Source organism: Cyclopterus lumpus, chromosome 7, assembly GCF_009769545.1.
Source record: "Cyclopterus lumpus isolate fCycLum1 chromosome 7, fCycLum1.pri, whole genome shotgun sequence".
NCBI lineage: Eukaryota > Metazoa > Chordata > Actinopteri > Perciformes > Cyclopteridae > Cyclopterus > Cyclopterus lumpus.
Window position 1 is genome coordinate 1,805,931 of NC_046972.1, and position 17,729 is coordinate 1,823,659.

The 17,729-nt window shown below is 43.5% G+C and overlaps 1 protein-coding gene across 1 annotated transcript in view; it reads left to right on the plus strand.

The window, feature by feature from the left end:
• The window catches only part of atp2b3b (ATPase plasma membrane Ca2+ transporting 3b), a 55,167-nt gene that overhangs the window by 23,808 nt on the left and 13,630 nt on the right, over positions 1 to 17,729 (plus strand). The window contains exons 13-19 of the mRNA XM_034536954.1: positions 10,277 to 10,383; positions 10,536 to 10,611; positions 10,763 to 10,921; positions 12,590 to 12,769; positions 15,623 to 15,710; positions 15,787 to 15,893; positions 16,767 to 16,958. Coding sequence (XP_034392845.1) covers positions 10,277 to 10,383; positions 10,536 to 10,611; positions 10,763 to 10,921; positions 12,590 to 12,769; positions 15,623 to 15,710; positions 15,787 to 15,893; positions 16,767 to 16,958 — 909 coding nt within the window. The remainder of the gene's footprint in view (positions 1 to 10,276; positions 10,384 to 10,535; positions 10,612 to 10,762; positions 10,922 to 12,589; positions 12,770 to 15,622; positions 15,711 to 15,786; positions 15,894 to 16,766; positions 16,959 to 17,729) is intronic.

Genomic DNA, 17,729 nt, shown 5'->3' on the forward strand with positions numbered 1-17,729 from the left:
CAGGTCTGTTCCCTTCTTCACTTTGACCCCCTGTGGTTGAAACATATCTGTTCGGTCCACGTGAAATAAATAAAAGCACTTTAGACCAGCATTCCCCAACCTTTTTTGAGCCACGGACCGGTTTCGTGTCAGACAATATTTTCACGGACCGGCCTTCACAGTGTGGGCGATAAATATGACGTAATAAAATGATACGACCGGCATAAAGTGCATAAAAATACAACTCACCATGACGCCGAATTAGTGGGATTAGTGGGTGTTTGTTATGTCCAGTCTGCTCTGTAACTTAGTTTTCATCGCTGTCATTGCAGAAAACCCGCTTCACAAATCAAGCAGGTTTTTTTTTTTTTTTAACTCATTTTCTCTCGCTTGTGGGTTTGCTATAGCTCGCTAGCTTTTCTCAAGAGGTTACTTATACGTAATACGTGACCTCTTGAGATGTGTGACATATTTCGTGACCTCGTGAGAGGCTCAGATGCACAGATTGGATTGGGGACCGCTGCTTTAGATGACACAAAGCATGATTAGTTAAATCCACACCGTTTTGATCTTTGCATTACAACAGAAAGCAGGGGTAGTGGCAGTTTTGAAACATATACTGTGTGTATATGTTATTAAACTATTAGCATTAACACAACACACACACACTCGCTGTCACCACGGTTCCCTGACTTCAGACCAGCATTCACAACCGCAGCTGGCCACCTGCCTCATGAAAAGCATCAAATAATAAAGAAATAAAAGTAGAATACTGTATTCAAATGAAACAGAATAAAAGTAATGACTATTCTACTCAAGTAAGGATACACATTCTGCTGCATTACAACTACTCCAACAAGTACAATTTACTCTAAATAGGTTCTTGAGTACATGTAATACAGTAAATGTAACCGTTACTATTCACCTCTGGTACTGGGCATGGAGTTCGGGTTCAGCCCGACCCAGGTGTCCCGGTAGAGGCGGTTCTCCTGGCTGTGGGAGACCTTGTGGGACCCGGTAACCTGGGCTCCGCCTCCAGGATGAACCAAGGTGTGCTGGTGTTTCTAAAAGAGGGGCGGTTTGTGTCCGCATTAATATCGAGCGGCGTCATGCTGAACAGCGTTTATCTGCAGGTGTCCCCGCTCGCTGTGCCCATGACCCGGGTCACCGTGTCTGGGGTTCCTCCGTTCATCCCCAACCAGGTGTTGGAGTGGGAGCTGCAGTGCTTCGGGGAGTTAATTCAATTCAATTCAGTTTATTTTGTATAACCCAATATCACAAATTAGCCTCACCGTATCTGTACACATACGACATCCCTGTCCCAGGACCTCACATCGGATCAGGAAGAACACCCCAAAAACAGGGAAAAAAGGGAAGAAATCTTCAGGAGAGCAACAGAGGAGGATCCCTCTCCCCGGATGGACAGATGCAATATATGTCATGTGTACAGAATGAACAGCATTACAAAGTTACATAAACACATTACATGAATATGACAATGTATGAATGGAACTCCAATCCATGAAACAGAAGGAGGTAGAGAGGAGGGGGGGGCGGGGCGATCAGCAGGGCCAACGCGGGAGGCCGGATCACCAGGCATCAGACACCTCCAGGTCCAATGGACCCTATGAGATGTGAAGTCACAAAGACTCCGGGGAGGAAGCAGAGTTAATAAGGTGCAATGGAGAGATGTAAATTTATCCATAAGTAGAGAGAGATAGGTGCGCAGTGTATCCTAAAACATGCCCCAGCAGCCTATAAGCCTATAGCAGCATATCAAGGGGCTCGACCAGGGCAAACCTCATTCATCCCTAACTATAAGCACTATTAAAGAGGAAAGTCTTAAGTCTATTCTTGAATGAGGTGACTGTGTCTGCCTTGATAACTGAAGGCTCTGGCTCCCATCCTAATTTTTTTAACTCTAGGAACCACGAGTACCCCCGCATTTCGTGAGTGCAGCTCTCTAGTGGGCCAATATGGTACTACAAGCTCCTTAAGATATAATGATGCATCACCAATCAAGGCTTTGTAGGTGAGGAGAAGAATTTTAAATGTGATTCTTGATTTTACAGGGAGCCATTGCAGAGCAGCTAATACAGGAGTAATGTGATCTCTTTTCTTAGTTTTTGTGAGTACACGAGCTGCAGCATTCTGGATCAACTGGAGAGACTTAAGAGACTTATTAGAGCAGCCTGATATTGAGGAGTTGCAGTAATCTAGTCTGGAAGTAACAAACGCGTGAACCATCTTTTCTGCATCTTTTTGAGACAAGATGTGCCTGATTTTTGAAATGTTACGTAGATGAAAAAATGCAGTCCTTGAGATTTGCTTAACGTGGGAGTTAACGGTCAAAGATAACGCCGAGATTCTTTACAGTGGTGTTGGATGCCAGGGCAATGCCATCTACAGAAACCACATCACCAGATAATTGATCTCTGAGGTGTTCAGGGCCGAGTAAAATAACTTCAGTTTTGTCTGAGTTTAACATCAGGAAGTTGCAGGTCATCCATGTTTTTATGTCTTTAAGACATTCTTGAATTTTAGCGAGCTGGTTGGTCTCCTCTGGTTTGATCGATAGATATAATTGAGTATCATCTTCATAGCAATGAAAGTTTATGGAGTGTTTCCTGATAATGTTGCCCAAAGGAAGCATATATAAGGTAAATGAAATTGGTCCAAGCGCAGAACCTTGTGGAACTCCGTGATTAACGTTGGTGGTCATTGAGGCTTCATTGTTTACAATTACAAATCCAGTCCCTGTAATAGGATGTCATGATCAATGGTGTCGAACGCAGCACTAAGGTCTAATAATACCAGTACGAAGATGAGTCCTTTATCTGATGCAATTAGGAGGTCATTTGTAATCTTCACCAGTGCTGTCTCTGTGCTGTGGTGTTTTCTAAATCCTGACTGAAACTCCTCAATTAAACTATTCTGATGTAGAAAGTCACACAACTGATTTGCACCTACTTTCTCAAGGATCTTAGAGAGGAAGGGAAGGTTAGAGATCGGTCTGTAGTTAGCCAACACCTCTGGATTAAGATTGGGCTTTTTCAGGAGAGGTTTAATTACAGCTACTTTGAAGGACTGTGGTACATGCCCTGTTAGCAAAGACACATTAACAATATCCAGCAGAGAGGTGCCAATTAAAGGCAACACGTCTTTAAGCAGCCTCGTTGGGATGGGGTCTAAGAGACAGGTAGACGGTTTAGAAGTAGAACCCGTTGAGGACAATTGGTATAGGTTAATGGGAGAAAAGCCATCCAAATACACACCAGGGCATACAGCCGTTTTCCAAGGCCACTCCTCTTGAGGACAGATCGGCACTGGTTGAGGGCAAGAGATCATCAATCTTGCCTCTAATAGTTAACATCTTTTCATTAAAGAAGTTCATGAAGTCATTACTACTGAGGTCTATATGAATACACGGCTCCACAGAGCTGTGACTCTGTCAGCCTGGCTACAGTGCTAAAGAGAAACCTGGGGTTGTTCTTATTTTTCTCTATTACTGATGAGTAATAGGCTGCTCTGGCATTACGGAGAGCCTTTTTATATGTTTTAAGACTATCTCACCAAACTAGGCGTGATTCTTCCAGATTGGTGGAATGCCATATACTTTCGAGCTTTCGTGAAGTTTGCTTTAGTTTGCGGGTCTGATACCAGGGAGCAAATCTCCTTTGCCTCACTGTCTTTTTCTTCAGTGGGGCTATCGAGTCTAGTGTCATTCTCAGTGAGCCTGTAGCACTATCGACAATATGATCAATCTGGGACGAACTAAAGTTAGCACAGGAGTCCTCCGTCACATTGAGATGTGGTATTGACTCAAATGCAGAAGGAATCGCTTCTTTAAATTTAGCTACAGCACTGTCAGTTAGACATCTGGTGTAGAAACATTTGACTAACGGTGTATACTCCGGGAGTATAAACTCAAAAGTTATGAGGTAATGGTCTGACAGAAGAGGGTTCTGTGGGAAGACCTCCAAATGTTCAATGTCAATGCCATATGCAAGAACAAGGTCGAGAGTGTGGCCAAAGCAGTGAGTGGGTTTCTGTACTCTGACAGAAGCCAATCGAGTCCAACAATGAGATGAATGCAGCACTAAGGCAATCATCATCAATATCCACATGAATGTTAAAATCTCCTACAATAATAACCTTATCAGTTTTAAGGACTAAACTTGATAAAAACTCTGAAAATTCAGATATAAATTCTGAATATGGACCTGGTGACCGGTACAGTATAACAAATAGAATTGGCTGTAATGTTTTCCAGATTGGATGTGAAAGACTAAGAACAAGGCCTTCAAATTAGTTGTAGTTTAGTTTAGGTTTAGGATTCATTAATTTAATTTCAATTCAATTCAATTCAGTTTATTTAGTATAGCCCAATATCACAAATTACAAATTTGCCTCAGAGGGCTTTACAATCTGTACACATACGACATCACTGTCCCAGGACTTCTAATCGGATCAGGAAAAACTCCCCAAAAATAACCTTTAATAGGCTTGAGTCAAAGATGGCTGCTACTCCACCTCCTCGACCGGTGCCTCGAGGAATGTGAGTATTAATATGACTTGGAGGAGTTGATTCATTTAGGCTGACTATTCTTCATGACTCAGTCAGGTTTCAGTAAGACACAATAAATCAATGTGATTGTCTGATATTAAATAATTTACTAATACAGCTTTAGATGACAGAGACCTAATATTTAGGAGTCCACATTTAATTATCCTGTTTTGTTGCACTAGTGTTGTTAACCTGTATGAGGTTATTTTGTATGACTCTTCTGGTTACTTTTGATTTAATTAATTTAAGTGGCCATGGGACAGACAGTCTCTATAGAGTTAAGGTTAAGGGTGGGTAACTGCTCGAATGGAAGTGCAGAGAAGGGTGGAAGACTACAACTCTGCTTCTGCTTCCTGATCTGAACCCTGGGTCATGGATTAAGTCCGTTAATCAACTTGGCCATGTTTGCAGAAATGAGACGCGCTCCATCCCAAGTGGGATGAATGCCATCTCGACTCATCAGATCAGGCTTTCCCCAGAAAGTCTTCCAGTTATCTATGTAGCCCACATTGTTTGCTGGGCACCACCTGGACAACCAGCGGTTGAATGACGACATGAGGCTATACATGTCATCATTGATCAGATTGGGGAGAGGGCCATAGAAAACTACGGTGTCCGACATTGTCTTGGCATAAGTACACACTGATTCCACATTAATTTTAGTGACCTCCGACCGCCGCAGTCGGGAGTCATTACCGCCGGCATGTATTATAATCTTACTGTAACTACGCTCATCTTTAGCCAGCAGTTTTAAACAAGATTCAATGTCGCCCGCTCTGGCCCCCGGGATGCATATGACTTTGGTCCCTGGCTTCCCTATCTTCACGTTTCTGACTATGGAGCTACCTATAACCAGAGTGGGTTTCTCAGCGGGTGTGTCGAGTACTGAGTGGGGAATACTGGTTCAAAACCTGAAGAGGTTGGTGGTGCTCAGTGGGCTTCTGTTTATACTTAAAACCCCTTCAAACAGTTACCGAGCAGCTTCAGAACTGTCGTGCTGGGTTGTAAAAGTGATAACCTTAAACATGTCCAGTCCTTCAGGAGACAGGTGTTAATGTTCCTTAGTAGTCCGTCTCAGACGCTGGATATCTCCTTCAGGGTGAAACACAGGTGTACATGGTGTACGTAGCACAGGTAGTGTAAAAGTTCAGAGAATCTCAAGCTACTTGGTGCTTGGAAGAAGAAGCTCCGAAGCCAGAGATATATAATCAAAAGTATTTAATCATAACAAACAAGAGTCACCTGTATACATACACACAGTCCAGGCCCGGACGCGCTCACATGGCTTCGCTTCCACAGTCTCCTGACTTAGCCAGCAGTTTCTGTCTGGCGTCACCGCGTAAGAGACCGAATTCGTGTCTTACAATTAGTTTTATTCACAGTACATTCGCTGAGCTAAGCTCCCATTGGTTAGTGGAGGTATTCATGCAGATACCTTTCAGAGACACAGCATGATGCTGACCAGCGAATAAGACATAAGGTTCAAAATATGTACAGTGTAGACAAAATAATAAATATGTACATATACATATGAGTGGCTTATTTGTAAAAGAGCACCAGTTCATCATCGTCATCTGTGTCACTGTCAGCCATTGGAGAAGTTGCTGGTCTGACCTGCTGCCTTGCTCAGAAGGTTTTATGTGAGGCTGCCTGGCTTTCTTCTCACAGCAGATTCTACACATGCTGCATCTTCTTTTTCTGATCCCTCCAATGAGATTATCATGAGGTCTTCCACTGTGTTGAGATGGAACAAACAAAAACAACAATAGTATGTTACATGTGATAAGGGACTTATTTAGTTAGCTAACTAAATAAGTTCAAAATAATTACTACGAGTTATCACTCACCGGAGGCGATGGCAACGTATTTCTTGACGTTGTCTCTCCCTTTGAGGAAGTCCGCTGAAGAATTCAACGTGTGCTGGGTTGACAACGAACATTTCTCCTCCCACTCACAGGAGCTCAAGAAGCACTCCACTCGGTTCATCACGCACACTCAACATCGAGGCAAAAATCCAAAACATGATATGGCAACTGGACCGAGTCAGGGCTACGATTTTTTTGACAAGTTCATTAAATTATTATTATTATTATTCATAATTATTAGAGGAACTTATGGGGGCATTTTTTAAGTGTGGGGGGGGTGGGGCACTACAGGGTGTACGTTAGCACAGGTAGAATCATGTGTTTTAAGTGTGTGTGTGTGTGTGTGTGGGGGGGGGGTGGCACAAGCTGACCGCTTGTCCTCACAGGCCGGCCGAAGGGCACCCAGAGCCGGGAGACACACCGGCGGAGGAGCTACGGGGCTCCGCAAAGCGGCGAGCCAGCAGAGGTCGCTGATCCGCGGGGTGGCGATGCCCCGGCACAGCCCACCGAGTCCGAAGAGGGGCACAGCGGGCAGATAGACAGTCGGGTCGGGGAACAGAGAGCTGATTTTGGTGTTTAGGTGGAGGAAAAATGAATGAGGAGAACTCAGAGGGATAAAAGGTGAAGGACGCACTGACAGGAGCAGAGGAAGAGAGGAGGGAAATGTGGAGCAGGCAGCAGCAAAAGGCCGACAGGTGACCAGAGTCAGGCTGCTGGTCCAGAGGTGAGAGGGGAGGCTTGTGTTGTGGAGGAGGAGATGGAATACGAGACGGACTCTAACTGTCTCTCTGTCACCGAGTCCCAGTCTCAGCAGATGGCTGCTGGGAGAGCTCCTGGACTGGACGGCAGACTTCTAAAAGCACTTCTGGAAGTGTTTGGGAGCCGACCTGTGGGAGGTGCTGCAGGAGTGTTCACAGACAGGCCTGTTACCGGCAACATGTCGGCATGCAGTACTGTCACTGTTACCCTAAAAAGGGGATTTGTCCCTTCTGAAACTATAAACTTCTTTCCAAGGTGCTCGCTAACTGGCTTAAGAACGTTCTAGCGACTATAATCCACAAATACCAGTCTTACTGCGTACCGGACAGGTCCATCATGGACAACATTTTTCTCATAAGAGACTTGTTGAATCTTTGTAAACTGTATAATATTGGTGTTATATCATTAGATCAAGAAAAGGCTTTTGATAGGGTCGATCATGGTTTTCCTTTTACCACGTTAAGGGCATTTGGTTTTGGTGAAGGGTTTGTGACACTGTCGGGTTTGATGTACAAGGAAGCTTCTTGTCTGGTGAAGGTGGGGGGTGCGCTGAGCCGTCCAATTCAGATCCAGAGAGGCATCAGACAGGGATGTCCTATCTCTGGACAGTTATATTCTATTGTCATTGAGCCTCTTCTAACCAGGGTGAGATCCTGTCTGTCAGCACTCATGTTGCCTGGGCTGCCTCAGCGGCCCTCGCTGGTGGTGTCAGCATATGCTGATGATATTAATATATTAATATTAATATTAATCAAAGACCAGAGGGATGTTGATATTCTATGGAGCAGTTTAGCTTTGTTTGAGAGGGCTTCTTCAGCAAAGGTAAACTAGGGGAAGAGTGAAGCTTTGCAGGTTGGGCAGTGGTTAAGCAAAGAAAAAAACTACCAGGAAAACATCTGAAAAACACCTTCAAGCAGTGCTTGAAGGTGTTTTTTAGGAATCGCAGCTTACAGGGGGAGGGTCATAATTGTCAATAACTTGGTTGCCTCGACCCTTTGGCACAGACTTGTAGTCCTACCTCCACCACAGGGCCTGATCGAGAGAATCCAGAGGGCAGTTGTGGACTTCTTCTGGTCCGGGCTTCACTGTCTGAGATCTACGGTGCTGTACCTGCCGGTCCAGGAGGGAGGACAGGGCCTGGTGGACATTGCATCCCGCATCACAGCCTTCAGACTGCAGATGGCTCAGAGGCTGCTGTACAGCTTCGGCCTGCCATGGACTGATACTGCCTGTGTGTTGCTGAGGAAGGCTGGACAATTAGGGTATCACAAACACCTGTTTCTACTTCATTCCCAGTCAGTAGATTTAACTGATCTGACACCATTTTACCAGTCCGTCTTACAGACGTGGCAGGTTTTTACATTCCATCGGAGAGCTGTGACGACAACAGGGATGTGGCTCTTTGAGGAGCCGCTGTTTGGGAGCAGCTACATCTCATCCCAGGTCCTGATGTCGGTCAGCCTGAGATCCAGACTCATGTTCAGTGGAGGACTGCAGCCTGGCAATGGGCAAGGAATTTGGTGTTTTTGTGTTCAGTGGAGGACTGCAGTCGGGCAGTGGGGAAGGTAGCCATTGTTCTTGGGTTCAGTGGAGGACTGCAGCATGGCAGTGGGGAAGGTGGTCGTCCACAGCAGCGTGAAGTCCACTGCTAGGATGAACAATGCCGTCGTCATTTTTCTAGATAGCATATACAAGGCCAATACGGTGGTAGAGAACGGGATCGTGGTGTTTGACACTTACGTACCCGTTCTTCCTCTGTGCACACCGGCAGTTAAAGTCACAGTGTCAAGTGTCCCACTGCTCGTTAAGGACAAGACTATAATGGGAGAACTCTGAGTTATATCTCAGGTGAGGAAACTGTCCTCTGGTTGCAAGTCTCCGCTCTTAAAGCACGTGGTGTCTCATAGACATGGTCCTCAACAACAGGAATGAGGACTTGAACATAGTGTTCAAGGTGAGAGTGGATGACTTTGATTATGTCTGTTTCGAAACATCGGAGGATATGAAATGTTTTAGTTGTGGTAGGGAGGGACACCAGAGCAAAGCATGTTCTCAAGAAAAGCCGAGGAGCAGCAGAGGATGAGTCCAGCATGGAGGAGGACTCTGCTGACAGGGAGTTAGCTGGCGTGAGGCCTGATAGACGTGAGAGCACCAAAAGATACAGTGTGGAGAGAATGAAGTCTCTTTTGCAATAAACAAAAGGGGAATGGAGAGTCGAGTTAGGAGACTACTTCTCTGACGAGGAGAAGCTCTCTAATGTTTTAAAGACACATTTGAGCAGCAGAGACAGAGGCTTCACACCGAAGGAAGTCTTCAGAGTAAGGAAGGTAGTTTCAAAGATAAACAAAGAAATTGGCATTAATGACTGAGATGACAAACATTAAGATCTCAAGGGTCTTTTGCAAGTCAAAGATGACGTTTTGTTTCTTGGGTTTATTTAATTTAATTATGAGTCTTTTAAGCAAGAGCACCACCAGTGGGGGGGTGGCGATCCCATTCACTAAAAGGTTTGCCCCGAAGAAGCAGGTGGTGGAGGGCAGGCTGCTGGTGGAGCCGCTGGTGTATGGAGCCAGGTTGGACATCCAGGACGGCACGGCACCAGGTCTGACCGGCATGCTGTGCTCCTCCGGAACCACCACCCTGAGGAGTCCGGTTGATGTGGCCGGTCCTGGACTGGGAGACGCGTCTGTGGTGGTTTCTCTGCTCGGGCTGACATCCATCCAGCAGACCATGAGGTTCCTGAGGAGATGGGCGGGGAAACTGACGGAGGACGAGGTCGAGATGCTGCAGGAGTACGAGGGAGGAGAGGAAGCTCCCGACTCTGTAGATCCTTTTCCGGATCTAGGATGTATTCCGGGGCTGGGTGGGGTCTCAGGACCACTGTTCGGGGGGCAGAGCACATGCTCTTGGACCTCCACATGTTGAGGGGGAGGGCGATCCACACGGGATGTGTGAAGGTGCTGAACGGGAACAAACTGGACCAGAGAGACGACATTGTAGAGGCAAAGGCCTTTATTTCTTTTTTGTGTGTTTTTGGTTTTCTTTGTTTGTTGACTAGATAAGTCAAAAACAAATCTCTCTCTCTCTCTCTCTCTGTCTCTCTCAGGTTTATACATTCAACTCAGAGCGTAAATCCATGAGTACGGTGATCAAGCTGCCTGACGGTTCCTTCCGCCTCTACAGCAAAGGAGCATCGGAGATCCTGCTGAAAAAGTGAGTGTTAGGAGAGGATGGGGAGGCAGAGATGGTCTCGGGCGAAACATTTAATCACATCAATAAGTAGAGACAAAAACGGGGGCTGGCTGGGTTAAAAAGTTTGAATGTAAGAGACAAAAGGTGTGATATCAATGAGTATCTGTCTCCAGGTGTTCTTTCATCCTTGATACCAATGGAGAAGCACGCACATTCCGTCCGCGTGACAGAGATGAGATGGTCAAACAGGTGAGACTGAATCACTCAAAGTGCAGAACGATATCTTCAAAAGGGATGTACTAAATATCACTTCTCTGTCGCGGCCATAGTCGTCGTGTTTTCCTGTTGTCCGTCTCTCCGGGCCATTCGCGTAAAACATGTAATACTGACTTATAACTAGGTCATTGAGCCAATGGCATGTGAGGGGTTGAGGACCATCTGCATTGCATACCGGGACCTGCCGTCTGACCCGGAGCCAGAATGGGAAACCGAAGCAGAGATATTGACAGAGTTGACCTGTCTCTCTGTGGTTGGGATAGAGGACCCTGTGCGGCCTGAGGTATGGTTCTGTAGAGTTGTGTGTGTTTAGGTTGGGTTTCAGCTGCTACTGTGGCTATCCATAATAATAATACATTTATTTATATAGCACCTTTAAAAACAGGGTTTACAAAGTGCTCTACATAGAAGCAAGGTAAAAACATAACATCAATACAAGTAAACATTTCAGAAAATACATGAGGCAAAGGAGACAATGCCATACAGGTAATGAACACAATAGAGGAATAGAAAATTACAAATACAAAATAAAGCAGAACAGACAAACTAAAATAGGGAAACCAAAGAACTGCATAAAAGGACGACATCTTGGAGGTAATAAAAGGTGTACCAGTCCGGTTTTGGGGAGTGGAGTCAGCAGGAAGAGTAGAGGGTGATTTCGTGCCACCATCTCACTCTTGGGGACTGTTGTTGTGATGACGAGCTGCAGCGATGCGCTCGGCCGTCCAGAGGGAGGGGATGGAAAGCGTGGAGCGATCAGGCCAGGAGCAAACAAACTCTCCGCGGGAGGCTCCGTGGATGCAACAGGGCCGACGAAGGAGTCTGAGCGCCTTGATGGCCGAGATGAACGGAGGAGCAGAGAAGCCGTTGAGCCCGAGGAGCTGCGAGGTGGAACACTGCAGAACCATGCCAGCTGGGGAGGACGCAATCGCAGCCGTCGGCCAGCCAGCAAGAGACTGTCGGCCAGCCAGCCAACGCCAGTTGTCCAGGATTGTCCAGGCGGCAGCGGTGGAGAGCATCCAGCAGGGAGTCGATTGGCTCGTTGGCAGCCGCCGGCCGGCAAGAGACTGTCGGCTAGCCAGCCAACACCAGTTGACCAGATCGCAGTGGTGGAGAGCAGGAGCCAACGGCAATAATCTTTGGATTATTCAGAAGAATGGCTACACTGTTAAATAAAATTAAAAATAATTAAAATGAATGTTAAATTGTAAAAAAGGTAGAAAAAACCCAAATAAAAACAGTCCTAGACGGAGCGGCGTTAAGTTTCGCCAGCATCCCCGTTGCCAGGACTACCATGAATGTGATATAATATGGAGCTTCATCCTACATAATATGTAATAATAACCTGTATTTCTACAAGTAATTATCTGAGCAAGGGTAAGCCTTTGGGGAGATCATGCGTTCTGTCTGTTTGTGTGGATGTGTGTGTGGGTCTGTGTGTGTGTGTGCCTATTCTCTTATACGACTCGACCCTTCAGCCTCGTATTTGTTTTGCTTGTTTATGACTGCATGCTCAAGGACCTCTCGTGGTTGCAGCGATTTACAATTTCAAAAAAATATATTTTATTGAATATTTATACCGTCATTGACTGCAATCACTCCTCTTAACCGGCCAGTGGGTGCCGCGAGTGATCGACAGCTGCCTCAGTAGAAAAAGACATTTCCAGCAATCGACTAGGAAAAAGAAAAGCCTTACCTAGTCTGGTTTTGGCCTTTTTTGTGCCTTAAAAACTGACATCCATAGAAAAGTTTGGTTTCATTTTGAAGCGAAACATCTGCAGATTAATTACTTACCTGATATGTTATGATCCACTAACATTAGATGCAATACAAGATGATTAAATTCCTTTAAATCTGTGTTATCTTAGCTTAAATGAGATTCAACTCTGTTTGGGCTGAGATCTGCATTCCATTGTGTTTTTGTGTGAATACATTTCCCTGTGCCTCTAAGGTGCCTGACGCCATCCTTAAGTGTCAGCGTGCAGGCATCACGGTGCGGATGGTGACTGGTGATAACATTAACACAGCGAGGGCCATTGCTGCTAAATGTGGCATCATCCACCCTGGGGATGACTTTATCTGTCTCGAGGGCAAAGACTTCAACCGACGAATCAGGAACGAGAAAGGAGAGGTGAGTTGGGGTCAGTGGGTTAACTGCAGAGTAAAATGTCACGAACTGTCCTTTTGTATTCACATAAAGTTTTCTATTGCTGTAAAGAATGAAGAAATAATTCATATTAACCAATGTGTGATGAGGGCAGCCTGTTTGATAACCATGCTGACATAATGCTTTCCTCTAGCCTCTAATCTACTGCCTGACAGATTAATGGTGTACAAGTATTGTGTACCGGGTGATATGCTTCTCTTTGGAAAATAAGAAAACACTCCAGCCTTTTTTTTTCACATGCATTGGGCTGTTGTTAGTTGTTTAAGTGCTGCTTTATATTAGGCTCTACAGTGTAGTACAATATATCAGTTATTTGTGCTCAAACTAACAATTACTTTCACAAACATCATAAACATTTATCATCAACACATAAAGGAACACTTCATCCTTCAGTTTATCATAAACATTCATCATCAACTCATAAAGACACACTTCATCCTTCAGTTTATCATAAACATTCATCATCAAGACATGAAGGAACACTTCATCCTTCAGTTTATCATAAACATTCATCATCAAGACATGAAGGAACTCTTCATCCTTCAGTTCATCACACACATTCATCATCAACACATAAAGACACACTTCATCCTTCAGTTTATCATAAACATTCATCATCAACACATAAAGGAACACTTCATCCTTCAGTTTATCATAAACATTCATCATCAACACATAAAGGAACACTTCATCTTTCAGTTTATCATAAACATTCATCATCAACACATAAAGGAACACTTCATCCTTCAGTTTATCATAAACATTCATCATCAACACATAAAGGAACACTTCATCCTTCAGTTTATCATAAACATTCATCATCAACACATAAAGGAACACTTCATCCTTCAGTTTATCATAAACATTCATCATCAACACATAAAGACACACTTCATCCTTCAGTTTATCATAAACATTCATCATCAACACATAAAGGAACACTTCATCCTTCAGTTCATCACACACATTCATCATCAACACATAAAGACACACTTCATCCTTCAGTTTATCATAAACATTCATCATCAACACAAAGGAACACTTCATCCTTCAGTTTATCATAAACATTCATCATCAACACATAAAGGAACACTTCATCCTTCAGTTTATCATAAACATTCATCATCAACACATAAAGGAACACTTCATCCTTCAGTTTATCATAAACGTCCGTCATCAACTCATAAAGGAACACTTCATCCTTCAGTTTATCATAAACGTCCGTCATCAACTCATAAAGGAACACTTCATCCTTCAGTTTATCCTAAACATTCATCATCAACACATAAAGGAACACTTCATCCTTCAGTTTATCATAAACATTCATCATCAACACATAAAGGAACACTTCATCCTTCAGTTTATCATAAACATTCATCATCAACACATAAAGGAACACTTCATCCTTCAGTTTATCATAAACATTCATCATCAACACATAAAGGAACACTTCATCCTTCAGTTTATCATAAACATTCATCATCAACACATAAAGACACACTTCATCCTTCAGTTTATCATAAACATTCATCATCAACACATAAAGGAACACTTCATCCTTCAGTTCATCACACACATTCATCATCAACACATAAAGACACACTTCATCCTTCAGTTTATCATAAACATTCATCATCAACACAAAGGAACACTTCATCCTTCAGTTTATCATAAACATTCATCATCAACACAAAGGAACACTTCATCCTTCAGTTTATCATAAACATTCATCATCAACACATAAAGGAACACTTCATCCTTCAGTTTATCATAAACGTCCGTCATCAACTCATAAAGGAACACTTCATCCTTCAGTTTATCATAAACGTCCGTCATCAACTCATAAAGGAACACTTCATCCTTCAGTTTATCCTAAACATTCATCATCAACACATAAAGGAACACTTCATCCTTCAGTTTATCATAAACATTCATCATCAACACATAAAGGAACACTTCATCCTTCAGTTTATCATAAACATTCATCATCAACACATAAAGGAACACTTCATCCTTCAGTTTATCATAAACATTCATCATCAACACATAAAGGAACACTTCATCCTTCAGTTTATCATAAACATTCATCATCAACACATAAAGGAACACTTCATCCTTCATCAACACATCTGGAGTTAAATGGTTTTACCTGGACAGGAAAGGGATGACAAACTGTCATTTGAAAAGTAGGACAATGACAAATGTCATTTAGAACTGAGATGTAGTGCAGAAGAAAGTACCATTTTTACAGCTGAGATAAAGTTATATATTGAACAATTCAAGCAAAGTACTTTAAATTAGCACTTTAGAACCACATGCCACCACTCTTACACTGGGTTACACTGCTTTTCTATTCACACTGTGTGTAAATTATCATTATGTATGAGTGCAGTGAGGTTCTATTGATTACAAGAGAACCTACAGCTCATCAAGACCCCACTAACTCGACTCTCATCACCCCCCACCCATGAACACTACACATTAACATGAAGCCTCCACGTCTGTCTTTGCCTTATATTCACACATATATTGTATACTTCATACTGTGAACTTTGTACTTTTTTCTACTCTATGTTTCTTGACTTTTGCAGTACTTGCTTTTATGTATTATTGTTATGCACCAAAACCAAAAATGTCTTCTCATGTGAAAACCTACTTGGCAATGACTCTTTATGAGAGACAATTTCTCAGTGCTTCTTTGATGCTTTATCCTCCATCCAAGACTCTGGATGGACATCTAGTGAGAGAAGAATAAATAATAGTTTCTCTATGATGTTATTCATCATCCTGATGAATTTTGATCTATCCGACTGACAGATTGAACAGGAACGTATCGACAAAATCTGGCCGAAACTTCGCGTGTTGGCTCGATCCTCGCCAACTGACAAACACACCCTCGTCAAAGGTGAGTCTCAAGTTTCTGAACACACACACACACACACACAGATGAGGGCCTATCTTTTCCTTCTTTTTGTGTCCAGGAATCATCGACAGCACCGCCCTAGAAGTAAGACAGGTCGTCGCGGTAACAGGAGATGGAACCAATGACGGACCAGCTTTGAAGAAGGCTGATGTGGGCTTTGCCATGGTAACCTGATATATTATTCACCATTTATGTTTATTTGGTGTTGAAACCTTTCTGTAGCTACAGAAATGTAATCACATCGAAGTATATGAACTCCATTTTGGGGAGCAAATGTCCACTATGTATAATAAATATATTAAAGGTATAGTTTGGATGTTTTGAAGTGTGGTTGTATGAGAAACAGAGCAGATGAAGTGTACGTTCTATTTAGAATATTTCCTCATCTTCTCCCTGCCGTCAGACCTCTCTAAACGAGGAACTGAAGCTCTCTTTAAAGACATCAGCTTCCTTCACGTCATTTTATCACAATGTAATGTGACCTTGCAGCACAAGGACATTGCTGGTCCACCAGTGTGTTTGTTTGTGTACATGCGTGACTTTGGTTAGTTTGACTTCACCAATGTCTCACCAAATCGAGGAAGCGTTAATCAGAAACTCTGGCTTTCTACGAGGTAAAATGACTGTTGTCTTTGAAGAGAACATAGTGATAGCTTCAGAAAGGGCTGCCTGAAGTAAAGAGGTGAACATATTGTAAATATAACGTACATTTAACTGATCTTGATTCTTCTTGCTGTCTAAAATACTTCCCAGTCGTACATTACTTTGCTCCCATGCTGGTTCTCCTTCCTACTGTAGTAATACACTGAGTATGGAGAAGTAGCTCATTCAAGCTCACTTCAAAACACAACTATCCCTTTAATGACTTGAGATAAATAATACGTTCAAGTATATATGAGGAATTTTTAGAATGTTTCTCTTCCTATAAATAATACATGCTGAACAATGCATTTAAAAGAAACTAAATATATCTTTTATTTTTAATACAATAATGTGCGAGTGGTCTCAGTCTCCTCGCTCTGTTTCAATCTATTTCAGGGTATTGCGGGAACAGACGTGGCTAAAGAAGCGTCTGACATCATCCTGACTGATGACAACTTCAGCAGCATTGTCAAGGCGGTGATGTGGGGACGAAATGTCTACGATAGCATCTCCAAGTTCCTGCAGTTCCAGCTCACGGTCAACGTCGTGGCCGTCATCGTGGCCTTCACCGGCGCCTGCATCACTCAGGTAGACGGATTCATACGCGCTGACACACGTGCATCTCCTCCACAGACAATATAACAGACACAAAGACGTGAGTAAACATCACTCAGGCTGGAGCTGCTAGAGACGTCCTGACACATGGAAACATTCACATATGTTTGATATGTAAGAAATATCAACTTGCATATGTATGCTTTTATGCATTTCATGTTATTTGCAATATCTTTATATGGACAATTAAATACATAAAGAGCAAAGGTTTTTCACCTCCCCTATCCAGAACATTATCAGACAAAGACACATATTACTGCAGAGTTGCAGAAGATCAGGCTACACTAATATTATTAGTTGTCCAAAACTAAAAATGTATTAAAAAAAAAAGATAGATGTGACATTTTGGGGTTAAGTGTCTTGTCCAAGGACACATCAACATGGGCTAGCGGAGCCGGAGATCGAACCGCCGAGCCTCTGATTGAAGGACGACCCTGCTCACCACTGAACAGGGTCGTCAGTGGTGAGCATGGACCCCTCAATGTGCTGTTGCATGAGTGTGTGGATGAAGCTTAGTTGTGTAGTAATTGTGCTCTCCACACTGCGTAGCGTTGCCACTGCTGCTTCACCACAGGGAGTGAGCCCGCTATAACCAATCAATAGAACGGGATACAGCCTTGGAGGCGGGGCCTTGTTCATTCCTATGAAAGCTGCTCAGTGACACATGAAGCAAAACAAGTTGTACTTCCCCGTGTAGAATGTGTCATCCACAGGCCCGTAGAGCAAGAACTCTAGTATTTCCCA